The 27,389-nt window shown below is 37.4% G+C and overlaps 4 protein-coding genes across 7 annotated transcripts; 2 read left to right on the top strand and 2 right to left on the bottom strand.

Annotated features, from left to right (window-relative positions):
* Window positions 1–2,616: 2,616 nt before the first annotated feature.
* Window positions 2,617–7,974, bottom strand: LOC136267394 (CCA tRNA nucleotidyltransferase 1, mitochondrial-like). 2 transcript variants are annotated; one of them, XM_066062534.1, is made up of 3 exons: window positions 7,086–7,974; window positions 2,976–3,182; window positions 2,617–2,924 (listed from the first exon to the last, which is right to left on the bottom strand). In XM_066062534.1, exons 1-3 carry the CDS (start codon window positions 7,897–7,899, stop codon window positions 2,689–2,691), a joined length of 1,257 nt encoding a protein of 418 aa, XP_065918606.1. In that variant the 5' UTR covers window positions 7,900–7,974; the 3' UTR covers window positions 2,617–2,688. The 2 variants fall into 2 exon arrangements, with proteins under 2 accessions (XP_065918606.1, XP_065918605.1); XM_066062533.1 differs by having other exon boundaries at window positions 2,617–3,182.
* On the top strand, window positions 7,965–13,278 carry LOC136267395 (dehydrogenase/reductase SDR family member 7B-like). 2 transcript variants are annotated; one of them, XM_066062536.1, is made up of 6 exons: window positions 7,965–8,182; window positions 10,768–10,871; window positions 11,992–12,220; window positions 12,274–12,366; window positions 12,413–12,565; window positions 12,953–13,278. In XM_066062536.1, the coding sequence occupies exons 1-6, from the start codon at window positions 7,996–7,998 to the stop codon at window positions 13,135–13,137; spliced, it is 951 nt and encodes a 316-aa protein (XP_065918608.1). In that variant the 5' UTR covers window positions 7,965–7,995; the 3' UTR covers window positions 13,138–13,278. The 2 variants fall into 2 exon arrangements, with proteins under 2 accessions (XP_065918608.1, XP_065918607.1); XM_066062535.1 differs by having other exon boundaries at window positions 10,768–10,889.
* LOC136267396 (calmodulin-A-like) lies at window positions 13,149–15,852 on the bottom strand. Its single transcript, XM_066062537.1, has 6 exons — window positions 15,702–15,852; window positions 15,583–15,655; window positions 15,355–15,489; window positions 14,625–14,816; window positions 13,403–13,459; window positions 13,149–13,348 (listed from the first exon to the last, which is right to left on the bottom strand). Exons 1-6 carry the CDS (start codon window positions 15,702–15,704, stop codon window positions 13,284–13,286), a joined length of 525 nt encoding a protein of 174 aa, XP_065918609.1. The 5' UTR covers window positions 15,705–15,852; the 3' UTR covers window positions 13,149–13,283.
* On the top strand, window positions 15,755–27,292 carry LOC136267393 (golgin subfamily A member 2-like). 2 transcript variants are annotated; one of them, XM_066062531.1, is made up of 21 exons: window positions 15,755–15,854; window positions 15,965–16,048; window positions 16,436–16,495; window positions 16,809–17,009; window positions 17,318–17,411; window positions 17,502–17,667; window positions 17,720–17,780; window positions 17,836–17,916; window positions 18,070–18,153; window positions 18,317–18,424; window positions 18,478–18,565; window positions 18,624–18,739; window positions 18,798–18,823; window positions 20,347–20,472; window positions 20,574–20,640; window positions 21,965–22,078; window positions 22,142–22,303; window positions 22,730–22,966; window positions 23,395–23,497; window positions 23,551–23,657; window positions 26,837–27,292. In XM_066062531.1, the coding sequence occupies exons 1-21, from the start codon at window positions 15,816–15,818 to the stop codon at window positions 27,179–27,181; spliced, it is 2,469 nt and encodes an 822-aa protein (XP_065918603.1). In that variant the 5' UTR covers window positions 15,755–15,815; the 3' UTR covers window positions 27,182–27,292. The 2 variants fall into 2 exon arrangements, with proteins under 2 accessions (XP_065918603.1, XP_065918604.1); XM_066062532.1 differs by lacking the exon at window positions 16,436–16,495.
* Window positions 27,293–27,389: the final 97 nt, after the last annotated feature.

Raw genomic sequence — 27,389 nt, 5'->3', positions numbered from 1 at the left:
TGTGATGCACATTCATATGTACATTTATGCATATGCAGTAGGGATGCTGGAACAGTCATGACATGATATATCATGACAAAGTTGTAATATAGTTATGTTAATTGTAGCCCACTTCAATGTTATGAGATAACAAATTTGGGAATGACTTTCTGTTCTGTTTGTATTTGTTGAAATGCAAAATATACATAATCATGTTTTACTACTACACATTGTAAAAGTTATGTAATTATACCAAATGCATGCCCATGACATATGGCTTCGAAAATTCATCTTTGATTCACTTCATAATATACACACAGCTTCAATCTGTGTGGCGCAGAGCACCAAAATTTTATACCTGTAATTATTACACATGCATGACTGCTAGTCTTCAGATGACAAAAAGGAGCTATATAGTCATTATAACGTAGTCGAAACTTTTTTTAGTATAGCATTTGTGGCTGACTGAATCAAGCACCCAAACTTTAATTCATTACGCCATAAACGACCTATAGCATGTAGTTTCTTTGTTGTGTATAACATTGTATATATTAAGTTTCCCTGGGACTACCCCATTACCATTACAAGTTGGTGGTCTTCCTCATGTAGTATGAGCACACATGCACAGTACTACACATTATGCAATTGCCATGGTGTGTTCATAAAATTAAGTTTTGGTAAGTGTCAAATTTAAACTCTTCCATTCAAATAGTCTTGGTCTAGTTTTAATTTGCTGTTAGCAATAAGACTTTGACCTTTTTGCAGACAATTCATAGCTTGCCTTTTCTCACCAGCTCCTCTGTAATAGTCACAGCTAACAATGCAGTACTGCACTTGGAGTCGCAATGGTAGAGAATCATATTGTCTCTCAAGCACAGCAAGACTTGTCTTAGCTTTCTCCAACTGTGTTCGCCTTTGTGTTGTACGGCTGTTCTTTAAACTAGAGCCCATGTGACAGAGAGCTAACTTCAGATGACACCTAGCTTGTCTGATGCTCATTCCTCTGGAGGGAAGGGTAGCACATCTCATTGAATTGTGTAACAGTGCAAGCACTTGTTTGCGCTTCTCTTCCTGCAGTGTACCACAGTCTTCAATTAACAAGGATGCCTCACTGTAATAAACACTCGCTAAATCATCACCAGATGCTAAAGAGAACAATTCTGCCTTAGCTTGGTCTAGCAGCGATCTTGCTTCTTGAAATTTCCCTTCATGACGTTTTAAACAAGATAGCAACAAGAGCCAGTTACCGTGTATTAGCCTTTTATTCTCGATATGGTTCATCTTGTCAATGTACAATTCTATATCTCCCGTAATACCAGCCAGTTGCCTGAATTTTCCCCGTAACTTGAAGCTGGCAGCCTTTATTAGCAGCCCCACAGCTTTTGCTTCTACAGACCTGTTCTGTGATACAACGAATGTATGGATTTCCTCATCCAGCTTTTTAGTATTGCTACTCAGACAGATAAACATTAGATTCTCGAATGCTTGAAAATATTCTTTAGTACCTAAAATCCCTTTGGCTTTAAACCAAATGCGCATCCCTCGATCCACACATACCTCAGGGATGCATATCTGTTGCTCTTTTAGGCATTTATTTATCATCTTCAGAATTAGACGATGGCCAGAATGTGACAGTTCTTCCTGAAGGCATTCATAATATCTGATATAACCCTGGTGGCCTTTACTATAAAGGAAATCTGTTAGTAGATACCGAGCCTTAGCACAACTTGTAGTGCTTGTATTTCTGAGCACATCCTTGTCATCATCAGTAAGAAGCTGTCTTTTCTCCAGCAGTGGTAACAGCTGATTTACATCAGTCATCGTCACAAACTCTGGTAAATTACTTTTAATTATCTCACGTATAACTAAATTATGATTGTATTCTGCCGATTCTAATAGGATAGTATCGTCACATGTAAGCAGTTCTAACAAGCTGCAATGGCCAAGGTGGCAATCTGGCCTTTCAGTACACTGTTTTAGGCATGCAATAAACCTTTCATATCCTAATGGTACAGAATCAAGGTGCTCAAACAAATATGTTGTAAGCATACTTCTAGATCCTTTACACCGGTAGTTCTCAAAACCACAGCAACAGTCCACAAGTACAGGATTGAGTTGATCAGATAATCGGTATAGATAGCAAAGGAGCTCTGAAAAATCTATCCACAATTCACATAGTCTCCTGTGCTTGGTGCATTTCCTCTTGATGGGGTGATCCTGGCTTTTGCGTGCCCAAGGTATCAACAAAATTTCCATGGGTAGCCACAGGGTAACGATCTGTTCTATGATGCCGTGCCACATGAAACACACACGATTAACGAGATACGACGTAGACGAGTAGAGTACCGCGAAACCCCATCCAAATACGCGCGAAACAGCCCGTGATCCTTTAGACTGTAGTGTGATCAACGCAAATACGATCATCAGCAACAGACCTAACACGTCGTAAATGTACGGGTGAAAATCACATTTCCTTCCCTCCCAAGAACAGCAAGAACAAACCGACGCTGGAAATGCCGTTGACACCATACTGTCTGTAAAGGCACCACCTCCTGAACGCTGAACCGAAGTCTTAATAGTCCAACATTATCCTTTACAGCGTTTTGTGATGAGTAAACAACGGTGATAAATAATAAGTTCGGTACGAAATGAATCATACTTTACGTAAAGTAAACAAATTACATAACAAAATACGGGGAAGTCCCCAAGTTACTGATGTTTATATTTCAATGCTGCTTGAGTTAGTTCTTCTTCAGAGAGAGTGAAGTAGCTTTCCTTCCATTTCTCAGTTATTTCCTTCAGTATTCTTCCAAACTGAGGACCAGGTTTTATCCCAACTTTCTTGAGATGCCCTCCATTAATGGGGCACAATGGCACCTGCCATTTCTGCAACTCTGCAGCCATCTCACCAAGTCCAGCATAATGTAGCACCTCAGTGACTGTGTCTAATGGTATACGATCAACTAACAAGTTTTGGAAATATTTTATGGTGGTACTTGGGTCTTTGGCTTTGTCTCTATGAGTGGCAACAAATTTGGCCATCTTAGTTTCATTGTTGGAGTATTTCCATCTCATCATCATTGCCCATGTGGTGTCTACACTGTCCAATAGGCTAGTGAGCATAGTGACTGGATGAACAGGAAGTTGTCTACTTCTCTCCCACACAATGTTGAGTTCTTTGTGGTTAAGGTTGTCCGGTAGTCCTATCAAAAACACACAGTGCTAAGTATCCTTCATATTATACCACTAAGCAAATCCCCCACTTTTCTCATACTTGTGTGGTGTTTTATGGTGTCTGGAGGGAGAACAATGGGCTGTTAAAAGTTTCAGCTTTATCTACTGGGACACAAGAAAGCTATTTAAGCGTAGAAATGGCAACAGTGAAGCTACATTTATATCATATTGCAAACAAGCACACATAACTCATGTATGCTTAATGGTACAGAAATGAAATGAATAGATACAGTGTACATTACTCTCAATGCACAGGCAAATATATAAATGATTGTCTAAATTGAGTATTGTTTCACTTGTGTCATAGAAATGATTAAAACGTGAACAAAAATATTTTGTTGGGGAGGTAAAACAAGAATGGTGAATTTTCAATGTAAAAATGGCTATAAAGGTCACCAACAAATATGTAATGGTAAAATAAATGTCATCAGTAGCACAGTCTATGCACCTAGTTTGATGCTTTTCTCACAAAGTGCACAAAATCACCATATTTATGTGCTATGCCACTCTACTAATGCATGAATCCATGTTTGCTGTTGTCTGCAGGTTTACGTGGAGCCATATGCCGATTGTTGTTGCATGAGACATGGTCATGCCAGCTACTTTCACGAGTCACACCCACTTACAGAAAATGAATCTTGCTGCCTGCAAACTTATGTAGACCACATCCACCGATTGTTAATTATAAATCATATACCTGTTTAGTTTTCATACATCTACACTTGTACTTAACTTAAAATGCTAGTTGAACACAGTATTGTTTTCTTTGCTGTGTACCTGTAGTTGTATGCAATCACTGAACTGGACTAGAATTGAACTGGTGGACTAGCCTTGTGTATCAAACGGTTTGTGTGGGGGCGGCAAATAAACCGTCTGGTCACCGTTGCACACATTCCGTGACCACTGCTGGAATGTTGGCAGAGCCAATCAGATCACTTCACGGACTCTGTGACGAAACAAACACCAATTATTCAAATTCTTAGTGTAATAAAGAGTTGAATCTAGGCTACAGATTACTTTTTCGAAAGTCTAACAACACCATGGGTTTAGGATCTTGTCTCCCTAGTACAGAAAGCGTTGGTATAGGAGTGATTATGGTTCACTACAGATTTATGAAACGGCGGAATTGTCGAGGAAGACATTCGGCAATGTTTCAAATACGTCACCAGGACATTACCAGTACAATTTTCATCTTAGTCTGCTCACAAAGGTGATTGGAACGATTATTACATCATCTTTGGCACAAAACAATACCGTGATGTAATGTAATTACATTCCAGTGAGTTCACGGAAAGTGTGCAACAGTGACCAGATGGTTTATTTGCTGCCCCCACACAAACCGTTTGACACACAAGACTACTGGTGGATTGAAATACTGGGCTCATGTGTTTTGTTTTTCAGCAAATATTCTGGTATCTATGGGCACTCCAAACTGATGTTATGTTTCCTGTACACTGCCCACATGGCCTTTTTTTGGCAAGTGATGTCCTTCTGCCTCACGGCAGACTGAATCAATAAATCTTCATAAGCCTTCTAGTTCTAGAGCACTTGTACCTTGCCATATCCTGGGGTCTTCAAAAAATGTTCATTGACAGTGAGAACAGGCAACTGGAGCACTCACATTGCTCGCGTACAAAACAATGCATGCACTTTAAGCCTCGTGTTAAGGAGAATGGCAGCCTGGAGATTCACTGTTGACCATGCCAAGAATTTGGCTTTAAAGGTGAATTTAATTTAAAGTACAGCTGTAGTCAATAACTATATGTCCTTTTGTAAGAGTGATTAGCGAACAACAGCTACCTGTTTAATGAAAGCTTGCACAGACTTTGAAAATGAATAGGCTTTAGTTTCACCTACATATTCTACAGGAGCTAGTAACAACCACAACCAGTTGCTGAGTCTAGTAGTCCAGTCCAGTGATTGTATACATGTACTGTGTTTTAAGATATATCTTATATACGGCTCAACTGTGACCAGCTTTTTGTAAACCTAAGCTGGCCACAGTAAACATACAGGATAGTGATTTATTTTCAAGGATATCAAATAATGAAAATGCTTGACTATCTACAAGCAACTCTTGCTATAAATGGTTTGTTAGTCTACACCCTTTCATTTAATTACGACATTCCCTGATACAAGGTAATACCAACTTAAAAGGTAAAACAAGAAGTACGTAGTTCCTGAACACAAGAGAGCTATTGTCACCTTTAATACATGCTCCTTAAGCAACCACTGTTGTGTAATCGATTATATAATACTATTCAAAACGAAGATACTTCTGAATCAGTTAATAGTTATCACTGATTGTTACTGATGAATTGACATTTAGATATAATGTTAAAAAAACAACAAAAAAAAACAAACTTGTATGCAATATAATCCTACAAATTAGCAACAAAGCCAATAAACACCATTCACAGAAAGTGGACTACAAACTACGGTAATAATAAATGGGACCAAAACTCATGACCTCAATAATGAGGTGGTCTTATTGTACCGAGAATGTTTTTCTCTGGATGAATATTATTGGCAGCATTATCCTTGCTAGACAGTACTACCATACTGTTATCAGTTATCAGTGTTGAGGCAATTACTTTAAAAAGTAACTCGTTACATATTACTTGCAACTGAACTATTTAGTTACAGTTACATATTACCCATATAATAAAGTAACTATAATAATATTACATATTATATTACTTTGTGTCCACAGCCTTAAGCTATCACGTGTGAAACCATCACCTAATCACGAGACATGATTGCATTGTTGGACAATGTGCAAATCTTGGTTACAAGTAAGAAGCTGGTGATTAAGCTTCATTCAGTAAGCTTCATTACTTCATTGTGGCTAGGTGTTATTCAGTGGATTACTAACAAGATTAGTAACTTCGTTACTTGTAGTAATAATATTACATATTAGATTCATTACAGTAACTTCATTACTTACGTAGGTAATGCATTACATTTGTAAGTAAAGTAACTTGAGTTATATTACCTGTTTTTATAGCGTATTTCGTTTTATTACTTAGTTACCACAAAAGTAATAATTATTACGTAACGCGTTATCCCCAACACTATTATGTGGTGACGAAAAGTATCAGTCTTGACATCTAACATAGTATTGAAACAAGAAATCCTTTACAGAAGAATGATCAAAATATTGAATTTTATAAATCAAAACCAAATTTTTGGTCTGCCTACCAACCTTACCACAGTCACAAGGCTAGAGGCTAAACTACAGTGTATGTAGCATGTGATAACCAGAATAATAAACAGCACTTTGTGATTTTACTATACAATATCAATACAACAATTAAAGTATCAAAATTTTGATTCAATATTAATGTGACTTATGTGCATTATAGGGCTTGCCTTTGCCTATTACATATCTTCTGGTTATAATCTTCCTCATGTAAAAAACCATACAGAAATGTTTATTTCCGTACTGACACTTTCCTTAGAGGAGTGTATTTAAACACGACAAACTTTAAGCCATTGTAAAGAGGAAGCAAATAGTTGCACTCAAAACAATTGGTTCATTAAAATAGAGCACAACCACGCCCTTAAATACCCAGTTGCACCAGTTTTTAGAAAACAAGCCACAGCAACCATGCCCCTGATCAATCATCACTCACTCAAGATCAGCAGGGATACAAGACAAATTATTTATTTATAGGGATCTAAGTGATAAAAGTAGTGAGAAGATATAGTACAGTGGAGATTTCCGACTACATTGTAATACCATACCATTGCATCTAATTTTACTACTTTATATGACTTGAATCCCTACGGGTCTTAGCTACTAAAGATTAAAAATTTTATTGTGTGTGCTACACAGTATGTTCTATTGGAGTACTTGACCCGAGCCTTACCAATATGTTTAGCCACTCCAAGTTTGTAGATGACTTCAACTAGATGAGGTGCATGATTTCCAATGATTATCTTATTCATTTCCTCTCTTATTCTCTCAGCAGAAATACTGTCTAGGCCATCTGCTGTACTACGAATTCCCTCCAACGTGGCAGCATCATGTTTACCAGCTTCTGGTACAATTCGTCCGTAAAATCTAAAATACCGCAAGATTCTCAGGTAGTCTTCTTTGATTCGTTTGACAGGATCACCTACAAAAATAACCTTCTTTTCTTGCAAATGATGCTCACCATCAAAGTAGTCATAAAGAGTACCATCAAAACCCAAACTCATTGCATTGATTGTTAAATCCCTTCGCTCGGCATCAACCATCCAGTCTGCAGTAAATTCGACCACAGCATGACGTCCATCTGTTACACGATCGATCCTCAAAGTGGTTATCTCAAAATCTGTTGAGTTTATGTGTGCAGTGATTGTTCCATGTTGCAGCCCAGTAGGTATATACTTAATATTTTCCTGCACAAAAATTTTCACCATGTCTTCTGGAGTACATTCCGTAGCCAGATCAATATCTTTCGGCTTGTTCCCAAGTAGTAGGTCTCTCACGACCCCTCCAACCAAACGAAGCTGATATCCACGTTTCTGAAAGATGTCACCAAGTCTTTTTAGCTCTGGAGTAAGCAACTGCTGGAAATGCTCGTTGTTCAGCCTCCGAGACACCATTGGCAAGTCGGAAAACACACGAAATGAATTACTACAAGCTAGAAAAGAAATCCTTCGCACTGACAATAATGAAGAAGGTAATTTTGTCCACATAGAAGCAGTAGAATCAGAGTAGAACGTCCTGAGAACGTCGTTGTTCTATTACACGCTCACCAAAGTCCGTGTTACTTTCCGTATACTATTCAAAGTATGGAGATATTGACGTTCATTTTGTACCACGCGTGGGGAGACAGAGGGGTTGCAAAGCTGTTGTTACTGTTTGGATTACTGGTGTTATGCTACCGAAAGTATAAGTCATGGAAAATCAGTCGAAGATACAAGTCAATCGAAAGCAAAGTGATTCTACTGACAGGAGCAAGTTCTGGCCTGGGAGAAGGTATCAATCATACACAGTAAAACCACAAATATTATATAATATCTATGGTAAAACGCACATGAATAGTAAACATTTTATCAGAAAATTCAAGTGATGCAATTTTATTTATGAGTTGCCCTCTTTGGGCTACTCAGTTGCAAGGGGTGTCACTCAGGCTCTTACTGTAGGTTGATCTGCGACCGTAGTCAAACTCTAAGTCAACGGTCAAGGCCACAAAAATAGCTCATACAGTGGGTCAAGACGAGACGGAAAGTTTGAAACCCACAATCGAAAACTACAGTGGAACCTCTCTTAACAAACTCCCCGAATTAAGGACACAATAGAAAAAACCTCCATAATCAGGACTAAGTATTTGGTCCCAACAGGTCTGGTTAATACATTTTTCACCTCTGAAAGAGGAAAACCGTTGTTGGTAGCACACACCAAGAAAATATTATACTAGGTTACAAGCACAGGTGCGTATTGGAAAATAGAGAAATAAGCAGAGGTCAAAAGTTAGACAAGAAATGCTCAAGTCACAGGTCAAGGACGATAAATGCTGCAAGTCAAGGGTCAAGGTGAAATTTTCCCCAGTCAAGACTTTGACTACAGTCGCAGATCTACCTGCAGCGTGTGCTGACGTGACACCCCCTTGAGTTGATTTGGAATGAAATTTACATGAATTTTATCCCTATTTATGTACACATGTTGAGCTAATCCCTCAAATAAATTGTGGATAAAGTCACCCTAGATACTGAAAAAGTGCACCACGATCCTTAATTTAACTTTTAAGGTGCCGAGGACAAATGTCCTTACATATTCACAAATGTACAGATATAGAGTCAAATTGTACAGACATGAGCTAGAGGAGCGCTTTACACTGCTGGAATTGGAATAGGGAGTTTCCATTGAAAGTTTTGAGGATAAATACAACAACATAATCACCAGGTTGTGGTCATTACAGCTGTCAGTGATAGCAAAGGGGAGGTGGCATTGGTAAATCCTTGAGTTGGGAAAATGTAGTATCTTCTAGCAACCAAGTGACAGTTATTGTTAGCACTACAAACACAAACATGTACACATCAGCTTTATGTTACCACTATTGGTTTTGCAAGGACATGTGTGTCCACCCAAAACTCATTATGTGCAGACATTGTGCTATTTGTGTGGATTTTGTGCTATTTATGTGGATTTTGTCCGTTGACTGCACGTTAATTTAAGGCCTGACAATATATCATGGATGTATTTATGATGATATTCGATATTATCACGATATTACATGCAAATTAGAAAAATCATGTAATATTAATAAATACAAGTTTTCTTGTGTTGTTGTATCCATCCCAAAAACAACCCCTTAAGCTATAAAAATTACATACAACCATATCATTAATGTAATTTGCTGCATTTGTAAGACAGCTACATTAATGCCTTCATTTTGTAAACAATATATCATGGTATATCATAAACTTGATATATCACAATGTGTAAAAATACAGTTATTGTCTCATGTTTTATCACGATAGTAACGATACATTGTTATATTGCCCAACCCTATGTCATTGAAATTTGGCTCATTTGTAGTACTGCTTGACTTGCCAAAAACGTTGCAAAAATTTCATTCAAATGTCTGACACATTATTTGCGACCAATCAAAATTTCAACTCAGTATAATTGCTAACATATTCATGTTTCTTTGTGCAAATTGGAAAAAGGTTGTAGCAATTATGCACTTTGTGGCTTCCTGTAGAAAATGTGAACATATGGAAACTACATTTGCACACCATACAGTGTGTCAGTCACTGTGTATACAGACAGTGCATATGTACACACATATTGTACACTTAAATAGAAAGTTGGTAAATTTTGTTTTTGCCACTCCTTCATGATATGGTCACTAATGCTATCTTTAAATAGTAAATTCTTCACGAAAATGCATTTGAGAAGCAATTTCAGCCTATACACCCTGTACCTTTAACATCAGGGACTTATCAATAAGCATATGCATTTAGGTACCTTCTGGCAGTTTTAAGCCATTAACAGTACATGCACATGCATAATATGTTTGTGCCTATACACACACTGCCTACACACTGTGCACATATGATCATGAATGATGTCTACAGCACATGTGCAACAAATCAGTGCTATATACAATGTACACCATTCATATATATAATGCCGTATTGCCTCGAATTACGGCCAGTCCCATATAAATTCCTGGTCCTGTGTAGTTGCTGGGGGTATAGAGCATTCAACAGAGGTTTTTGAATAAACTCCAGACCTCAACTGAACACCTAGTGCAGACAATTCTGTACAATATGTCACAACCAACAATATCAACAATGAAGTAAAAAAAGCATTTTATGGCCTTTCTTTAAACTTTGAATCTATGTTATATACTGAGGAATATATAAAGGGGAGTACAACATCATGATTCCAAGAAATACATTACTGCTAGTCTTGTATATAAATGCCAGTCTCTTTTCAGGGCAAAAAGTTGCTTGGAACATTATAAAATCTGGGCCATAATTTAAGACAATATGCATATGGTATACAGTCCTATAGTTGCATACTGCTAATGTATGTGTCTGTATATTATGTAGCCTGTGCTAGGGTGTTTCATGCCGCTGGGGCGAAACTTATCCTGTGCTCCAGAAACACGGAACAACTGGAGAGAATACAGTTTCAGCTGACCAATGAAGCTGAGGTATATGGACTCAAAAATGTAATTTCTATGCAGTACCTACCATAGTCTGGTAGTGTTCAATGTATTTTCATATCAGGGCCCACGAAAAAAAAATCTGATGCATGACAATTTGTAATACTGCAGACTCCGGTTATTAAGCGCATGTGCTTATAATTTTCGGAGGAATTATTTGTGAAATACATTACACTTGTTAAGCGCATCCACTTAATAAGTGATTGTAACAGGATTCTGCTAGGAGAGTATTACTCGTACCCACCACGTTTTTCTAGTGATTTAGACACCAGTGTTCAGTCAAATAGCTTGCTTCTGTCAAGGAAACAATAGTCCTGAAAAGTCAGGTGCAGTTATCGTTAATACAGGTGGTGGTATCTGCTAGACACGTACCTGGTGAAGTATGAGTGTACTGTGACGCTTCTGGCTTGTTGTATTGGTATTTTGCTACCATTTCACATAGCACAAGCTTGCTGGAGTGATTTCAATTATATGCACTTAACAGGAAGTGTTTGCGCTTAACAAGCAATATGCGCCTAATAACCGGAGTTTACGGTAGTGACTAACTACTATTGGTTTGTGGTAACTCAGAAGAAGTGTCTTTGAGCTCTAGCTGTGTGTTATACATGTTAGTGTTGTAGCAATGTAGTCTACGTTCATGTTTTACTCTGCAATTACAGTTCTCACATTAGCTATGTAAACGATGTTTTCTCATGAAATTTTATTTAGCTGAAGATGTGTTGTTTGTATTTAAATATTTTGTGGTTGCGGTGTATATCACAACTTATTTTGTAACCATAAAGTTTCAGCTGAATTGCTTGCCAGACTATGGTGGGTTAACATAGCATATATTGCATCAACACTGCTTAGGAGGTGTATGCTCTATTAGAGTGTTTTTTTGCATAATTATTGTTTTCCCTCTAACTTTTAGAGGAAAAAGAATTGTTTCCCCTCTATATTTTAGAGGAAAAAGAATAATTATGCAGATATAAAATGGCTCTACTCTCTGGGACTGAAGCGTTTTTGTAACAATTACATTATATAATATTAATTAACAGCATGTTTGCATTATAATAATTGGAACAAGTAAATAATATATACATGGCTATGCCGATTTTTTTATGTCTAGCCAGTTGGAAAAGTGGTCAGATTTCCACCTCAAGTGATTCACTTAGACCTGGAGGATAGCAAGTCTATTCCATCTAAAGCCCAACAAGCTCAGGACATATTTGGACACATTGATGTCCTCATCAATAATGCTGGCATCAGTTCCCGTGGCACTGCTGTGGAAACAGATTCAACAGTAGACCGTCGAATTATGGAGGTGAATTTCTTCGGTCCAGTGATGCTAACAAAATGTATGTCACCTTAAACACTCAAAATAAGCTGCCATTTTTTTGATATGTTTCAGGTTTTCTTCCACACATGATTGAAAGAGGTAGTGGACATATTGTAGCTGTTAGTAGCGTACAAGGAAAACTAGGAATGCCATTAAGAACTTCATGTAAGACTGTTAAGAATGGTTTAAAGTGCTTGACTTCTGTCAACAGACTCTGCTTCCAAGCATGCACTTCAAGGATACTGTGACTCTCTTAGGATGGAGTTGATGAAGTATAATATACAGACTACAGTAATCTCACCTGGTTATATTAACACTATGTTGTCTGCTAATGCTCTGACGGCTGATGGGTCAAGACATCAAGGTATGCCCACCTAGTTGTACGGTGTGCTGTTGGATTGACAAAGCTTAACTTTTGGTGAAACAAATTGTCAAGCAATTTGCAGATTAAAAGTTTGGCGAGAGTACCTTGCAGCCAATAATATACGAACAGTGTACATTTGCCAACCCCACCAAACTTCTGTATTTGAGACGTACTAAACAAATTTGCACTCTTAGAATAGCTACAAATGAAACCATGTAATAGTGTCCTGACTATCAATGTGCTCTATTTCAGAGTTTCTTATTACATCTGTCTCAGTTTGTATATTTGTGGGAGAGAACAAAACAAGCTACATAGGTGTCCCTGTATACAAACATGTAAAGCAGTATGGTTGATTGTACAGTAACCATTGTTTGGTTTATTTCTCAGTTACAGATTCGACTACTCAGTCTGGAGTTAGTCCTGTTTCAGTTGCTAAGAAGATACTTGAAGCAGTTGTGTACAAAAGGAGAGATGTTGTGACATGTTCTCTATCAACAAGAGTAGCACTATGGCTACACTCACTATGCCCAAGTGTGCTGGACACAATTTTAAAGAAAAGAGCTGGCCTGTAAGCTCACCGTAATTTAGTAATTCATAATTTCTTTCTGCCGACAATTCACATACATACTTCTTTACACATCCATATTTTTAACTGTATACTATTGCAATGATGAGTTTGTTTGTGCATATTCAAAAGTTTATTGTACATGTAATTGCTTTATTTCTCTGTGTCATAATCTCCTAGTTTACCCTCGGTTTGTTGTCTGATTGAATCGACAAAATCTATAGAAATTGAATACAATATTGAATTACAAGCCATTAAGATGGTGTGCTCACATTCATAACTAATGTCATCTCCCCCATCTGGACACGAGTCTTGTATTAGAGCATCAACTACAGTGTGAAATAAATAGAAGACATCTAATTGCAGTACTGCAGATTATATTGTGTGAGGTCCAAATTTTTGCAAACCAAACTTTTAACTTGCAAAAATTCTGCTTGCAGATTTTGAGTGTAGATATCACAATCATAGAAATTTATGCTGGAGGCTATTTTTAGTTGCTTTGCAAAAAAATTGGACCTTGCAACAATAACCTGCTGTATGGTAAACAGCACCTTCCAACAGAGAAATGATAGTATATCGTATTCTATAATGTGTGAATTCAGGCCTCTAGGGGAGGGGTTCAGTCCACAATTTCAGCATAAAAGTCCGAAATGTTAGTAGCAAAAGTTCAACATTTGTGTTACTGGTTTTTTTAGTAACTGAAATACCAAATTCAGGTATCTATGTACTATTTTCAAAAATGCTGCACACAAAAAGGTCCATTTTCATCTAAAGAACCTGAAAGTCTGGCTATAGCCCTGGAATTATAGATCCAAGAGTTCAAACCTGTTTCAAAAGCAAGTGCATGCTCCATATGTATACCCTCTGTATTAGTGTGCCAAAAGGGTACAGTAGTGGCAACAACAGGTAACATGTTCAGTTGCACAACACTGACCTCCTCTGGTAAACAATAGAGGACACTGATCAGTTTTGACAAGATTTATTATTAGTGACTATCCCAATAGGGACCTGCAAAGAAGGCTATTGAAAGCCTGTGTAGCAAGGAGACTGAAACATGATACTAAAACTTAGTTGAATGCAGGAAAAATCCCAGAAAAAATCCCAGAAAAAATCCCAAACCAGGTGGTGGCTTGATCCATAGACAGCTTGTAGTCTAGGAGAGTGCCTGAGGAGCCACACAGCCTGGGATCCAAGATTTCCTCTGCATTCCACCCAAACTTATACATCATGACTGGCTAACTCATACATCATGTTCCATTAGAGTTTGATTGTTAGTCACTATCTCACTAGGGAGACTACAAGTGTGGCCTGTTGGTAGATGGTGGATACTTCCACTCTGTGTTCTATATGTAGCTAGCCAAAGATTGATAATCATCCGCACTGCCCATCTATATGTATATCATATACATGTTCTGATGCTGTGATCATAATGTATGTAGGTCACCCAGTCTTGACCCTTCTGGTGTTATACTCACAAGCAGTAGTGTTCCTTACTGGCATTTTCATCCACCCCAAGTTGGGCTGATTGCATTAATTTCTTCAGTTGACTAGTCTTGATGTAGCCTTGACCCTCGTGATCAAACACTCGGAATGCCTCAATGACATCAAGATGTGATGGCCATTGATGGGTACGCTGCTCCATGTACATCATGAATGAATCACGTTCAAGATACTCTCCATAATTATCTAAAATAATGAACAAAGCAACTTGGAATATTGAGATAACCCAGATGGGTAACAGAAAAATTCCCAAAAGGACTGTTAATAAAGAAACGTTGGTGAGACCAAAAGATATTCATAAAACTTAATTTGTCAACTAAAATCAGTGTTGGTTGTAAGGGCACAAAAACGTTGAATTGCTTGACATGTTAATTCACTACCCTCTGTGGTATAAGGCAATTCGTATCCATGTTATGTCACTAAGTTTCCTTTAGAATCTTACAAATGATTAGGGCTGAAATGAATATCAAATTTTGGCAATCAAATATTCTTCAAAATTAATTAACAAATTATCCGTTAAGAGTTTTCTGTATAACTAGGAGATGGAAAGAGACAAACTGATACTATTACAATGTACACAATGAAGGGTCCTCCATGTGCATGTATTTGCTTTAAAAATGACAGCTTTCAGCAGCTTTTAAAGGTACAATGTATACAAATATTTCTTATCAAACAAGTAAATATTCACACTATTCGTGTCAGCCTTACAAATAATGTAACTTACCTACGGCATCTTTGATAGCCTTTTCTAAATCATTCTCAGACAGTGAGATCCCTAGAGTATTGAAGATGATTGGTAACTCAGTTGTAGGGATGTTTCCTTGAGTGTTCATAAATACTTCATAAGCTGTCTCCAGTTCTACAACAAATAAATGTACCATTACTAAAGTATATGGCACCTTAGTCTGTTTAAAAAGTTTCTACACCGGAAGGAACCTTGCCGCTTGCATACCTTTGGAATCTAGGCCTGCACATTGTCGTACATTGTCACCACCGGTGGCCTGATCTAAATGGTCCTCAGTGCTCTGGAATAGTAATGGTTACTAGTACGAATACGCAAAGGCAGCTTACCATATTTCCCGTTTAATAGAATGCAAACATAAGTTAAATCGATTGTGGGTGTTGGTTAATTCTTTCTAATGCCTATCTTTCTAATTATCGCCTATCCCTTTGTTAGGGACGAAAATGAATAAAGAAGAAAAGTTGAAAGCCGGCAATAAGCTAGTTAGTTGATATTTATACGTGTAATATACACTAACATGTTTCGGAATCCTCGTTGCTAAGTTTACTGAGAAGCCGTTCATCTTTACCTCCGTTATTTCATTTCTTTGCAGTTCCGAAAGTACCAGAGCAAGTCAGCGACCAAGTTAAAAACTGGAGAAAGGGCTACTTCAGATAAAAGTTTATCAGTTTCCATGGTAATTAATAAACATTTAATATAAACGTGTGGTGCATTTTAATGTTTAGGTATTTGAATATTTGTACGCCACGTGAGTGCACGTATTCGGATTTTTTTATTTTGTCTAAGTAGATGGTGTTTGCCAGTGCTAGGTTGGTAGTAGTATTTGTGTGTTCCATTTTGTAACCACAGTGGAATCTTAACTCAAAGGATTCCTTGAGAGTGTGATGTGTGTATGGATGCAGAGTTTGGTGCCTGTGATATCGTATGCGTGCGTGCGTGCGTTCGTGTGACACTGTCTTTCTATACCTTCCCATCTCCCTCTAACATACACGCACATACACACTCAACATAAAAGTTACTTGCAAATTCCAAATGATTTAGCGGTATCGTTGTTTGTCTTCAGGAAGGATTGTCTCCACCTGTTGACAATACATTGCCATCGACAAGGGGATTACGAGAAATTGTAAGTCTCTTTCATGCACTTAGGGACACACACACATGCTATAATACAACATGTGTACTCACACACACCCACATATACATATCAATACACATACACCACTACACATATACATACACACTACACACTATTATACATTCAAGAACAGGTGTCCTATTTTTGCCACCAACAAAAGGATTTATAGAAATAGCAAGTTTAAATTTAGTTGTGAGTAACAGCATGTACATTTGCTGTAAACATGCATAATTGCATACACAAATAATGTACACACACTTTTAGCTGCTATATTGAATTCTGCTACCTTTTGTGTGCACAGTCAAAAGAACTGAATGGGATGTTATCTCAGCCACTGAGGTACCACAATTCCAGCCCCACCTTCCTGTCTGGTGGGGACTACTCCATGGAGACAACTAACAGTCATCACTCACTTAGTGACACTAACCTCTCTACTGATCTGATGGAAGAGGAACGAAAACTGTGGGCTGCTGAAAAGAAATCGTTTCAGCAACAAATACAGGTTATATATATATACACATATATTACTTACACTAACACATTACCCCTCCACATACCAATAACACAAATGGATAAAATCAGACTTTATGCACATACATTTTATATTACCACTACTGGAATTATATGTATATAAGTGTGACAAATGCTGGTGGAACAAAGGAATGATTTTTAGGGATATGTATACTGTACTGTACCTGGTTTGTAAGCGCTACATACAGTTATAATTCCATACCAGCTCTTGAGTTAATGGTTCCATGGTGTGAAGGCTGTGTCTAGTTATTAGTTGCAGTGTTTGTTCATTTACTACAGGCACACACTGAGACAATGAACATGTTGGTTTCAGAGAAATCATCGCTACAGGCACAACTTAACCACCTACAAACACAACTCTCAGATAAAATCAGTAAGCTGTGTGCGTGTGTGAGCGAGCAAGGGAGTAAGCGAGTGTTCTTTCATACCCATATGCATGATCATAATATCTGTGTTATTTTAGGAGAGCACAGCAAATCACAGACAGAATTAAGAACATATCAGTTACAGTTGAAAACTGCTGATGAAGAGAAAGGCCAGTTGAGTACAAAGAGATCCAGGCAAGAAGAAGAAATGAAGTCTTTATCACAACAACTAGCACAAACCCAGCACAAGTTACAAGAAACAAAGTAAAAGACTTTGTGTGTGCATTGGCACATGCGTGCATGTGTATGTACATAGGTACAGTTTGGATGAGAGTAAACAGGAGAATGCTGAAATGACCAGCAAGTTAACACTACAGGTAATGTATAATTCAGTAGTGTTATGTGATGCTTTTAGCCCCACTCACATTTTAGGCTGCAGAATTGCTACAAGTACAGACAGCTAATGCTGAACTACAAGCCAAGTTGAACATGGCCGAACTATTAACTCAGCAGGTATGTTTGTACGTAAGTAGATACTTTCACCTACCAGACACCTAAAATTACACACACTATACATGTACATACACAGACACAAGTTGCACAATCCTATTTCTGTCATCGAGGGTTTATAATATATACACTTATATGTATGTTTGTTTTCTCCAGTTAAGTGGAGGTGGTGTATCAAGTAGCAAGAGTAACCCATCACAGGACCAGAAAATACAAAAGTTAACAAATGAATTAGAGCAGGTACATATGTAGCTGCATTGTTGTGTAACTCGTGTTGTAACTATGTCTCTATAATTTGATGAATTGAATGGTATACATCTACGTATATGACTGTATTAAGAACATAAATCTTTGAATTCATTTTATTCTTGTTTAGTAACTGCATGTCTTCTATATACTCCAGACCAAATCTAATGTTCAAAGAGTGACCACTGAGAGAGACAGAGCTCTGAACGAGGTGCGTCAGCTCAGTAACACAATACGAGAGCAACAGGAGCAGTACAATCAGCAGGTACCAGCCACACCCTCTAGCTATTGCATGGGCCACACCCTCTTTTGGTGCAGTGCATGATACTCCAGCAGCAGTGTGCACAGCAGCAAGAACAACTTAAAGCAGCTGTAGAAAAGATTTCTTATTTGCAGTCAGAGAAAGGTACAGCTATTATAATAATTACCTGGTGTACTAATTGATTGTGGGTTTGTGTTTTAAGACACCAGTTTGGCTAAGTCTAGTTCACAACTATCAGAACTACAAGTGGCCTCACAGACTCAAGAACAACAGCTACAACATGAGATATTGCAACTGAAGGAACAATTGCAACAACAGGTCTGTGTGTATGTACACAATTATAATGACTGTATTGTTTATGCTTGTATTTCTCAAGGTGTTGAACAATTCTCACTTAAGCAAGTAAGTTCCGTGCACATAATATGTATGTATGTGTACTAGTCTGTGTATACAGTATGTACGTACAAGGTGTATAGTGTGTAATGTACCATGTAGTACTGTGTAATACTAGTAGTATAGTGTGTACACACTAATACATGTGTCGCCTGTGTAATTTTTCATTTCAATGGCCATGCATGCTTAAACAATGGAAAAGCCAGGAACCTAGTGCCAGCATTTCCATAATATTATATCTGTTCATGTCATTGGTTGAATAAACAGTGTATGTACGTATGTAGTAGTGTGTTGTTTTAGTAAGGACTTTTAGTTTTAGTTATAGCCATAGTCAGCTTCGTCAATAATTTTAGTTTTAGTTATAGTAATTTTTCTTAATTCCTTTTAGTTATTGATTTAGTTATGGTTATATTCTCTGTGTTATTTAGTTTTAGATATAGTTTTAGTTAAAATAGTGAAAATCTTTTAGTTTTAGTTATAGTTTTAGTAATCTTTTTCAATTCTTTTTAGTTTTAGATTTAGTTTTAGCAGTACAGTTTCATTCTGTGCTTTGGTCCACCTGTAGAACATATGTGAACTTATACGTGCAGTGGTCTGAGCAACATAGTGTTGTTTTAGTAAAGAGTTTTAGTTTTAGTTATAGTCATAACTAGTTTCTTCAATAATTTTAGTTTTAGTTTTAGTAATTCTTCTTAATTCATTTTAGTTATAGATTTAGTTATGGTTATATCGTCTTTGTTGTTTTAGTTTTAGTTATAGTTATAGTTATCTTTCTTAATTCTTTTAGTTTTAGTAAATTATTCTGCTGTTTTTTAGTTATATATTTAGTTTTAGTTATAATATGGATTTGCTTTTAGTTATAGTTTTAGTTAACTAAAACAACACTAGTATGTAGATTACAGCACTACCAACCCATCCACCATTTGATGTATCACCATAATGTGGAATGTAGTGTGCGTGTGCGTGTGTGTGTCTGTAGTGTAGTATAGTACAATGGCAATAAGGTAACTTTGTAATGCAGTGGAGCTCTGCTCTTTCAGACACCTTGGTACCACACTGTAGAGGTCTACCGATAACCAGATTGGTTATCGGCTATATTGGCCTATTTATTGTATATTGGATCAGTAACATGTGTAAATATGTAGCAGATACAGATATACATAAACATCTATTTATGGGCACTCATGCTCTAGTATTATCCTAGCAGTGCCTATTTATGCAATGTTGACTGTTGATTTAAGTCCCACACTGTCACTTTATAACTAAATTTAGAGCGAAAATTGTGAGAAAAAAGGTCTATACTACCATATCAAATTGGCTTTGTTTATTGGCTTGATAATATTATTTTATATCAGTTATCAGAATATCAGCTAAATGTCATATCAGTGCACCTCTACCACACTGTAGCATCTTTAATAGTGAGGTTCTGGGGAGCATGTACACTAGAGCTATGGACAAGTGTCCTGATTATTTGCTTTTCAGACATCCATTTTAGGGAACTTCTTACCATGTGAGGTTTATTTTAATAACAGACTCAACACTGAACAAGAAGCAGTAGTTACAAAGTTAGAAGGACAATTATCTCGGATGAAGGAACAAAGTGTGGATAATCAACAACTATTACACACTATCACTAATGATAAGGAAACCATCAGCAGGTACGTCACCATACACTTGCTATGTTTGACATACAGTATGGTTGCATAGTAATACTGTGGTGTGTTGCATGTATTTGCATACATGTTATCTTCATTTACAGGACAGTTTTACAGAATAGTGAGCTTAAGAAGCAGTTGACAGAGCTCCAGGAAGGTTTTGTTAAAATGGTATGCATATATAAGTGTGTGTTGTGTGTCCATATATGCAAGTGTGTAGTATTCGTGTGCGCGTGTGTGTGTGAGTGAGTGTGTGTGTGTGTGTGTGTGTGTGTGTGTGTGTGTGTGTGTGTGTGTGTGTGTGTGTGTGTGTGTGTGTGTGTGAGTGAGTGAGTGAGTGAGTGAGTGAGTGAGTGAGTGAGTGAGTGAGTGAGTGAGTGAGTGAGTGAGTGGTGTTGTTACATGTGTGCGGGGGCGGAGCCAAACTTTTAAAATGGAGGGTGGGGGATTCAGTCTAGCTATGTACCTAGTAATATTTCATAACAAATAATCACTCTTCAACAATATTTCACTGTTAAATTATACCATTAGGCCCAGAGGATGTTGGAAGCATAGTAAATGGTACTACGTAAAATATTTTCATGTTAATTACATTTTTTGATATCATAAGGTGGGGTATAGCATTGAAGGAGGGCAGCAACATTGAATGGTGGCTGTGATGCTCATCTCAACTACTTTTTTTTTTTTTTTTCGTGGCAGCTGGTTGTTGCATCATTTGTCTGCAGGTTTTCTTCACCTTTCTAGTCTCTTGTGATCCCCAACCAGAGTGCATACCACTAGAGTCTTTGTGAAGTACTCTGGATAGGGGGACTTCTTGGGTGTTTGTTTATTCTGCAGTGAAACTCTTCTCTCTGTTTTTCTTTTACTAATGAAGAATCAACATCCATAGCCTGGCACAAGATCTTGCGTGATTTCTAGGTAGGCCAATTAAAAATATCCTATTTAGTGGAGTTTAATGTGCCATTATCATGTATCTTCATTAATCAGGCAGCACTCAAAGATGCTCGGTACGCTTTTTCAATACAAAACCATTACGCTCATATGCATGCCTCCAATCTCCTCTGCATTAGGCCTTTGAAATGCAAGTGAAGCCTTTAGAAGTATGTAATTGTAAAACATTAAAACAATAAGTATTTGTAGAGACACTTATTGCATATGAGTTTTGTTTAAGAAAAATGTGTCAACAGCTCATTCATAAAAATAAGAATGCTCTTCCAAAAGGAGGTTCCATGGAATCCTTTGAACCTCCTGGATCCAACCCATGTGTGTGTCTCTGTGTAGTGCACATGTGCATGTGTGCTTGTGTGTATTTATGTCTACGTCCTATCTCAGGAAGACTTACCTGCTCTAGAATTGTACATACGTATGTACAGTACAATATGATTTGTTTTGACAAGGCTTGCTCTAATTCATGTGTACGTATATCTCGTTGGTGTGCTAGCCAGCGTATACATTTAACTGTATCATACATGTTGTGTTGTTTAACACATTTCAGAGTCACCAGAACATGGAGTTGACTAGTGAGCTACACAGTGAACAACACAAGAACAAACAACTAATGGAATTGTGCCAAAAGGAACAAGAGGCAAATTCGCAATTATCCCAACAGGTTTGAGTACCTTATCTCTCAGTGTACACTGCTATTTAAGAGGACTGGTTCTTATATTATTAGCTTATCTCTGTGGGAGATGAAATGAAACAGCAGCATCAGCAACAGGAGCAATCTTCATCACATGACACAACAGACTTTATGGGTGACCTTTCCAATGAAGATGAAGGACTGACATTTTCATTGCCACCAGCTATCTCATCCACACCTTCCCCCACTGGTGAAGTATGTCCTTGTGTGTTGCAGTGGTACCTGTGTACACTAAAGTCACTGTGTAATAAGGTCGCTTAATTTCTGGTAAGGTCGCTTTGAAATAAAGTTGCTTGTTGGCTACAATCAATCATCCAACTTGGCTCACCTGTTTCACTAGGGCATTTTAGAGCAGGTTTAATATAACCACTTCCTAGTAATGCCCCATTGTTTACTGAACCCTTGTATCATGATATTATATACCTATTATTCATATAGTACTCCTAAATAATGTAACAATTGTTCTATTAGAGCATTTGTATGAATGTGTACGTACTACGTATATGGACATACAATAATATAATATCCAGACATTTACTAGACAAATTTAGGTGTTGGTATTTTGTCCTATGTCTTTATGGAAGATTCCACTGTCATGTAAGCCATTTTGTTCTCTTACAGCAGGAGGTATTGAGACAGGTACAAGCAGAGAGAGATGCACTAGCAGCCAGACTGGATGCTCTAACAGAAGAACACAGTAGGATAGTAAACCAACAACAAGATAGAACTGAACTTGATGATGACCATAATCAAACTACAGGAGATGGTGACAGTTCATCAACAAGTGGGGTATTAACATGGGAACAACTAACTCCACAAAATTTTGTACAACTTCAAAACAACTTTGCTGCCTTACAAGTAAGTGTAGTGAAACCTACAGTGATTTGATGCTTTTATATTCCTTGTTTATAAACCACATTGCAACGAGCAATTGCTGGCTACTATAAAGTGGTATATTTTCATGGAGAAACTCCAAGAAAGTTGCTCGTGAATAAACAATCTTAAATTTAATGGTAAACTTTTTATAACCAATTTGTAGCTATTGTATAAAGCTACTGCATAGAGGCACTGAAACTCCACGAGAAAACTTTTATAAATTCAAATTAAAAATTTTGTAACTACTTCCTAAAATAACCCTTGTCACACAGGGATTGTAGTTACTGTTGTATCTTTAGTAGAAGTTGTCCTTTTCCAGTTATTTCTGGTAAGTGTACGTAAATCTCTATTGTATTACTACATAATTTAAAGCCTTTCACCACAATTATGTTATTCTACAATCCACACAGGAACGTTTCACTCAGCTCATGACAGAGAAGGCTGATCTATTAGACCAGTTACAACAGTACGAACATGTTAATATTCAACTAGCCAGTGAAACAGAAACAATTGGTAAATGTTACACCACACTACATAGACATGTTGTAGTGGTGTATATGTTTTAGGTGAGTATATAGTACTGTATCAAACCCAACGTGAATCTTTAAAGAAGAAATTCGATCAGAAGGATCGATTTATTACTCAACTGATTCAGGATAAAGAAACTTTACAGGTACACATGTTATTCAGTTGCAACTGTGACACTGTATACAGTGGAACAGATGATCACATGTTATATATAGCCTTGTGACGCTACATGTGATTGCACATCCAAGCATAAGAGCTTGAAATTGGTATCATTGTTATGAAATCCTATGTCACATTCTTCTTACATAGCTATGTAGGATATTCGTATCAGTACAAAGTATTTTGAGTATCTAATAGAAGGGCTCTAGGATTTTCGTATTGAATACTTTATATCAGTACTGAGGTTTTTGGGTTGAATTATTCTGAGATGTTGAGTGACACGTGGCCAACTTTCTCTGGTTTGGTACCTCCTGATTATGGTGACATACCTATAGCTATTAGGGCTGGGACAAAACTTTGAATGTTTCGTGGGTTCGAAGGTTAAGTAAACTTTGAATTATAAAACTATCTTTTGAAGCTTTGTAATGCACTCATAGTCTACGAAAGAATAACAAATAAATGTTGTTACCTTTATTGCAGCTGCGCACGATTGATGTTTGTCTGTTCACGATCGATCTTCGTGTGCCACACCCACTTTTAAACCATCTTTAGCTTGCTACCATAGTAGTTGCCTTAAAATACCTTATAAAGTGATACGTAGGTAATGCATGGAAAACATTCTTTTAGCCATTAGTTGGTATTTACCTATGCATGATTGCAGTATAGCAGACATTCCCATTTTCAATCAGTTGAATGTGTCATTCAGTACTGCTGCTTTGCATTTCCAAATGCTTACAAACTATATTACACAGGATTACAAAGATAGAATATATGAAGAATGTGCATAAATGCAAGAAAACCTACAACTAACACCAAAACTTCCAATGTTTAAACATTTTGTTAGCAAATGTTCAAAAGTAAATTTCAATATTCGTCCCAGCCCTAATAGCTATGGCCATATTTGTAAAATATGCAATTTTATACTAGGAAAATTCAGTCACAGTCACAGTGGTTTCGATGTCAGACACTAACTACATGTAGTTGTACTACTACAAGCATTTTGTAAGAGATGATTTGTATATTACACTGGTGGTAGCTTTTGATTTACCCTTGAACTATGCTAGAAATATGATTGCTAAAAATCACTATGGTTGTACACATATGTGACTGGGTCTGGGAAAACAGGTCTTATCGCCCATGACAGCAGATTTGATTTTTCATCAAAAACACAAAGCTACATGAATAAACTATCAAGTTTCATTATCAAGATCAGCTAGGCTTTGAGTGGTCTACTTTTCTGGCTGCTTTTCCCAAGCCCAGTGGCGATCCATATGAGCGGTCTGGGGGCCCTATTGGAGCCTGGGGATGGTTGTATGTGACTGTACAGCTCCATGGTGTTGAATATAGACCTGTGCTTCTTTAATTTTGAGACCTGAATGGCCTATAACTTTGCCTAATTCATCCCTACGCCTTCCTCTTTAATATTTTAAAACAGTCCCTTGCCTGCCTCTGGTCCTGCCTCCCACCCCTTTTGGAGGTCGCCTGCTACAGTTAACATTGAATTTAAAAACTATCTAAAATGGCCAGAAACTTGAGTATTGGTTACTTCTACTGTGGATATAGTCTTGAAGGTAAGGAATTGGTGTAAAACTTGTAAAATTTGGTGCACGTAGCTTCAACCATTGGCGAGCTACAACACACTAAATACTTAAAACCGACATTTCTTAGTGTTTATAGAAACCTAGTGATTAAAAAAAATTAAAACACTTTTGTTGTTGTGTCTCTAAAAGCTACCACATACATACATACATACATACAGAAACGAGATGAAATTGTCCATACTATTCATGTGTAGTAATGTTTCTTAAGTAGTCTGGTATGCTATTAGGTTATATGCAACATTTGGCAAGTACATGTGGCAATTTGTCACTTGTAGTGAAGCCCTCTTACCATAATCTGTGACCCAGTCTGGGAAAACTGGGCTTATTGCCTATTTTAAAGTATCGAGAAATGCCGGTTATAAATATTTAGTGTGTTGTAGCTCGCCAATGGTTGAAGCTATGTGTACCAAATTTTCACATGTTTTACACCAATTCCTTACCTTCCAGAGCATCATCCACTGTACAAGTAACCAGCAGCTAAGTTTCCCACTATTTTAGATAGTGTTTAAACCGAGGTTGACTGTATAAGGCGAGCTCCAAATGAGGTGGGAGGTGAGGGCCCAGAAGGAGGGCAAGAGGCTGTTAAAAAAATTGAAGAGAAATGCGTAGGGATGAATTAGGCCAAGTTATGGACCGTTCAGGTATCAAAACTGGCTTAAATGAAAGGGAGTTCACAGTACAGGTCTTTAGTAAACACCACAGAGCTGTACAGCCACATACAGCCATTCCGGCAGGCTGACCATAGTTCCATTAAGGCCCCACACCACAGGTACAGATCGCCACTGGGCTTGGAAAAAGCAGCCGGCAAAAGCAGACCACTCAAGTCTAGCTGTTTCTGATTGTAAGTTTATTCATGTAGCTTTGTGCTCTTGGTGAAAAATCGAATCTGCTGATATGGGCAATAAGACCGGTTTTCCCAGATCCAGTCACATTTAACACAAAATTCATCACAGATTGTAGATTTTCAACTAACTCTTATGCTGTACAAAATAAGAATATGTTGTATATTTCATGTCAATCATTTGCACTGGAATAGTTGCCGTTCCTCTTGAGGTTTGAGGGTGGCTTTTCCCCAGTGCTACATTAAACAGAGGCAACACTAAAGTATGTACGTACATTGGTACATACAATTGTACTTGTGCTGCCGACAAACATATACACACCTGTCATAGACTGCACATTTTGGCATGCTCCAGGAATCCATAACATTTGTAAAATTTATTTCTTGCCTACAACAGGGTCTTTCAGAGCAGTAAAAATAATAGTCTTATTTGTGTGCATACCAAAAACAGGTGAACTAATTTTGTATGGTAGCAGCTAATGTTTCATGAAACATGTTCCCACCAAAATTTGCCCTACAGAAAACTTAAAAGTGTATTAGCTCATTTGTTCAAAAGCACTTTCTATTAATTTGTAAACAATTTCAGCATTTGAAGGGCTTCACAGCAAGTGGCTTTATGTAAACCAGCTATTTCTTGGTATTGTAGCTATTCTACAAAATAGACTCTTTCCTGATGGTATGGTATGCAATTACCCTGTGCTTCTCATTGTTTTTTTTGTCCAGGGTAAACTTACTGAACTACAAGATTTAGTGAAGAGACTAGTCAATGAGCGACAGTCATATCAGCCAGTTAGACCACACTCGGTCGCTTTGATGACACATGAACTGGACACCTCAGACAATCACAACAATGACTTAGAAACAAGCAAGGCCAGCACACCAGAATCACCACCAGACTCGCTACAAAACACTGACACAGATGATACTACTATCAAACACACAACGAACAGTAACACTGCTCATAAAATACTAACACTTCTTCAAGAGATAGAATCAGACAGTAGTCATCATCATCAACAATTAATAATTCCATGTCACTGTTGTGTAGGGGAATTGATCAGTGTCTAGTTGTACATAACTGTATAATATTATTACAGGCAGGCATATTAGCATGTACGTACGTATATTGAATTCGAATTTATTTTGATGCTTACAGATGATCTGAACAGTTTAACATAATTTTGTGATTCTTGTGGTCACCGTCCACATTTATTTTATCGTAGCTCAGTTGGTACCTTGACTGAAACAGACAGCTTTGATGATATTGCCTGCATCA

This window comes from Dysidea avara, chromosome 9, assembly GCF_963678975.1.
Source record: "Dysidea avara chromosome 9, odDysAvar1.4, whole genome shotgun sequence".
Taxonomy (NCBI): Eukaryota; Metazoa; Porifera; class Demospongiae; order Dictyoceratida; family Dysideidae; genus Dysidea; species Dysidea avara.
This window is presented reverse-complemented; position numbering and strand designations above follow the sequence as displayed.

Bases quoted from the DNA above. Each gene is read 5' to 3' on its own strand.
- LOC136267393 (XM_066062531.1), top strand. From the start codon at position 15,816: ATGAATAAAGAAGAAAAGTTGAAAGCCGGCAATAAGCTA. The intron at 16,049-16,435 runs GTAATTAATAAA...GTTTGTCTTCAG, and splicing joins AAAGTTTATCAGTTTCCATG to GAAGGATTGTCTCCACCTGT. The intron at 18,154-18,316 runs GTACATATGTAG...TATATACTCCAG, and splicing joins TAACAAATGAATTAGAGCAG to ACCAAATCTAATGTTCAAAG.
- LOC136267395 (XM_066062535.1), top strand. From the start codon at position 7,996: ATGGAGATATTGACGTTCATTTTGTACCACGCGTGGGGAGACAGAGGG. The intron at 8,183-10,767 runs GTATCAATCATA...TATATTATGTAG, and splicing joins AAGTTCTGGCCTGGGAGAAG to CCTGTGCTAGGGTGTTTCAT. The intron at 10,890-11,991 runs GTAATTTCTATG...TTTTATGTCTAG, and splicing joins AGGTATATGGACTCAAAAAT to CCAGTTGGAAAAGTGGTCAG.
- LOC136267394 (XM_066062533.1), bottom strand. From the start codon at position 7,899: ATGTGGACAAAATTACCTTCTTCATTATTGTCAGTGCGAAGGATTTCT. The intron at 3,183-7,085 runs GTAAGGCTCGGG...TGTTTTTGATAG, and splicing joins TGGAGTGGCTAAACATATTG to GACTACCGGACAACCTTAAC.
- LOC136267396 (XM_066062537.1), bottom strand. The intron at 15,490-15,582 runs GTATGCAAGCGG...TATTTGTTGTAG, and splicing joins TGCAGGCCTAGATTCCAAAG to AACTGGAGACAGCTTATGAA. The intron at 13,460-14,624 runs GTAAGGAACACT...TTCACACTGTAG, and splicing joins TGGGGTGGATGAAAATGCCA to TTGATGCTCTAATACAAGAC.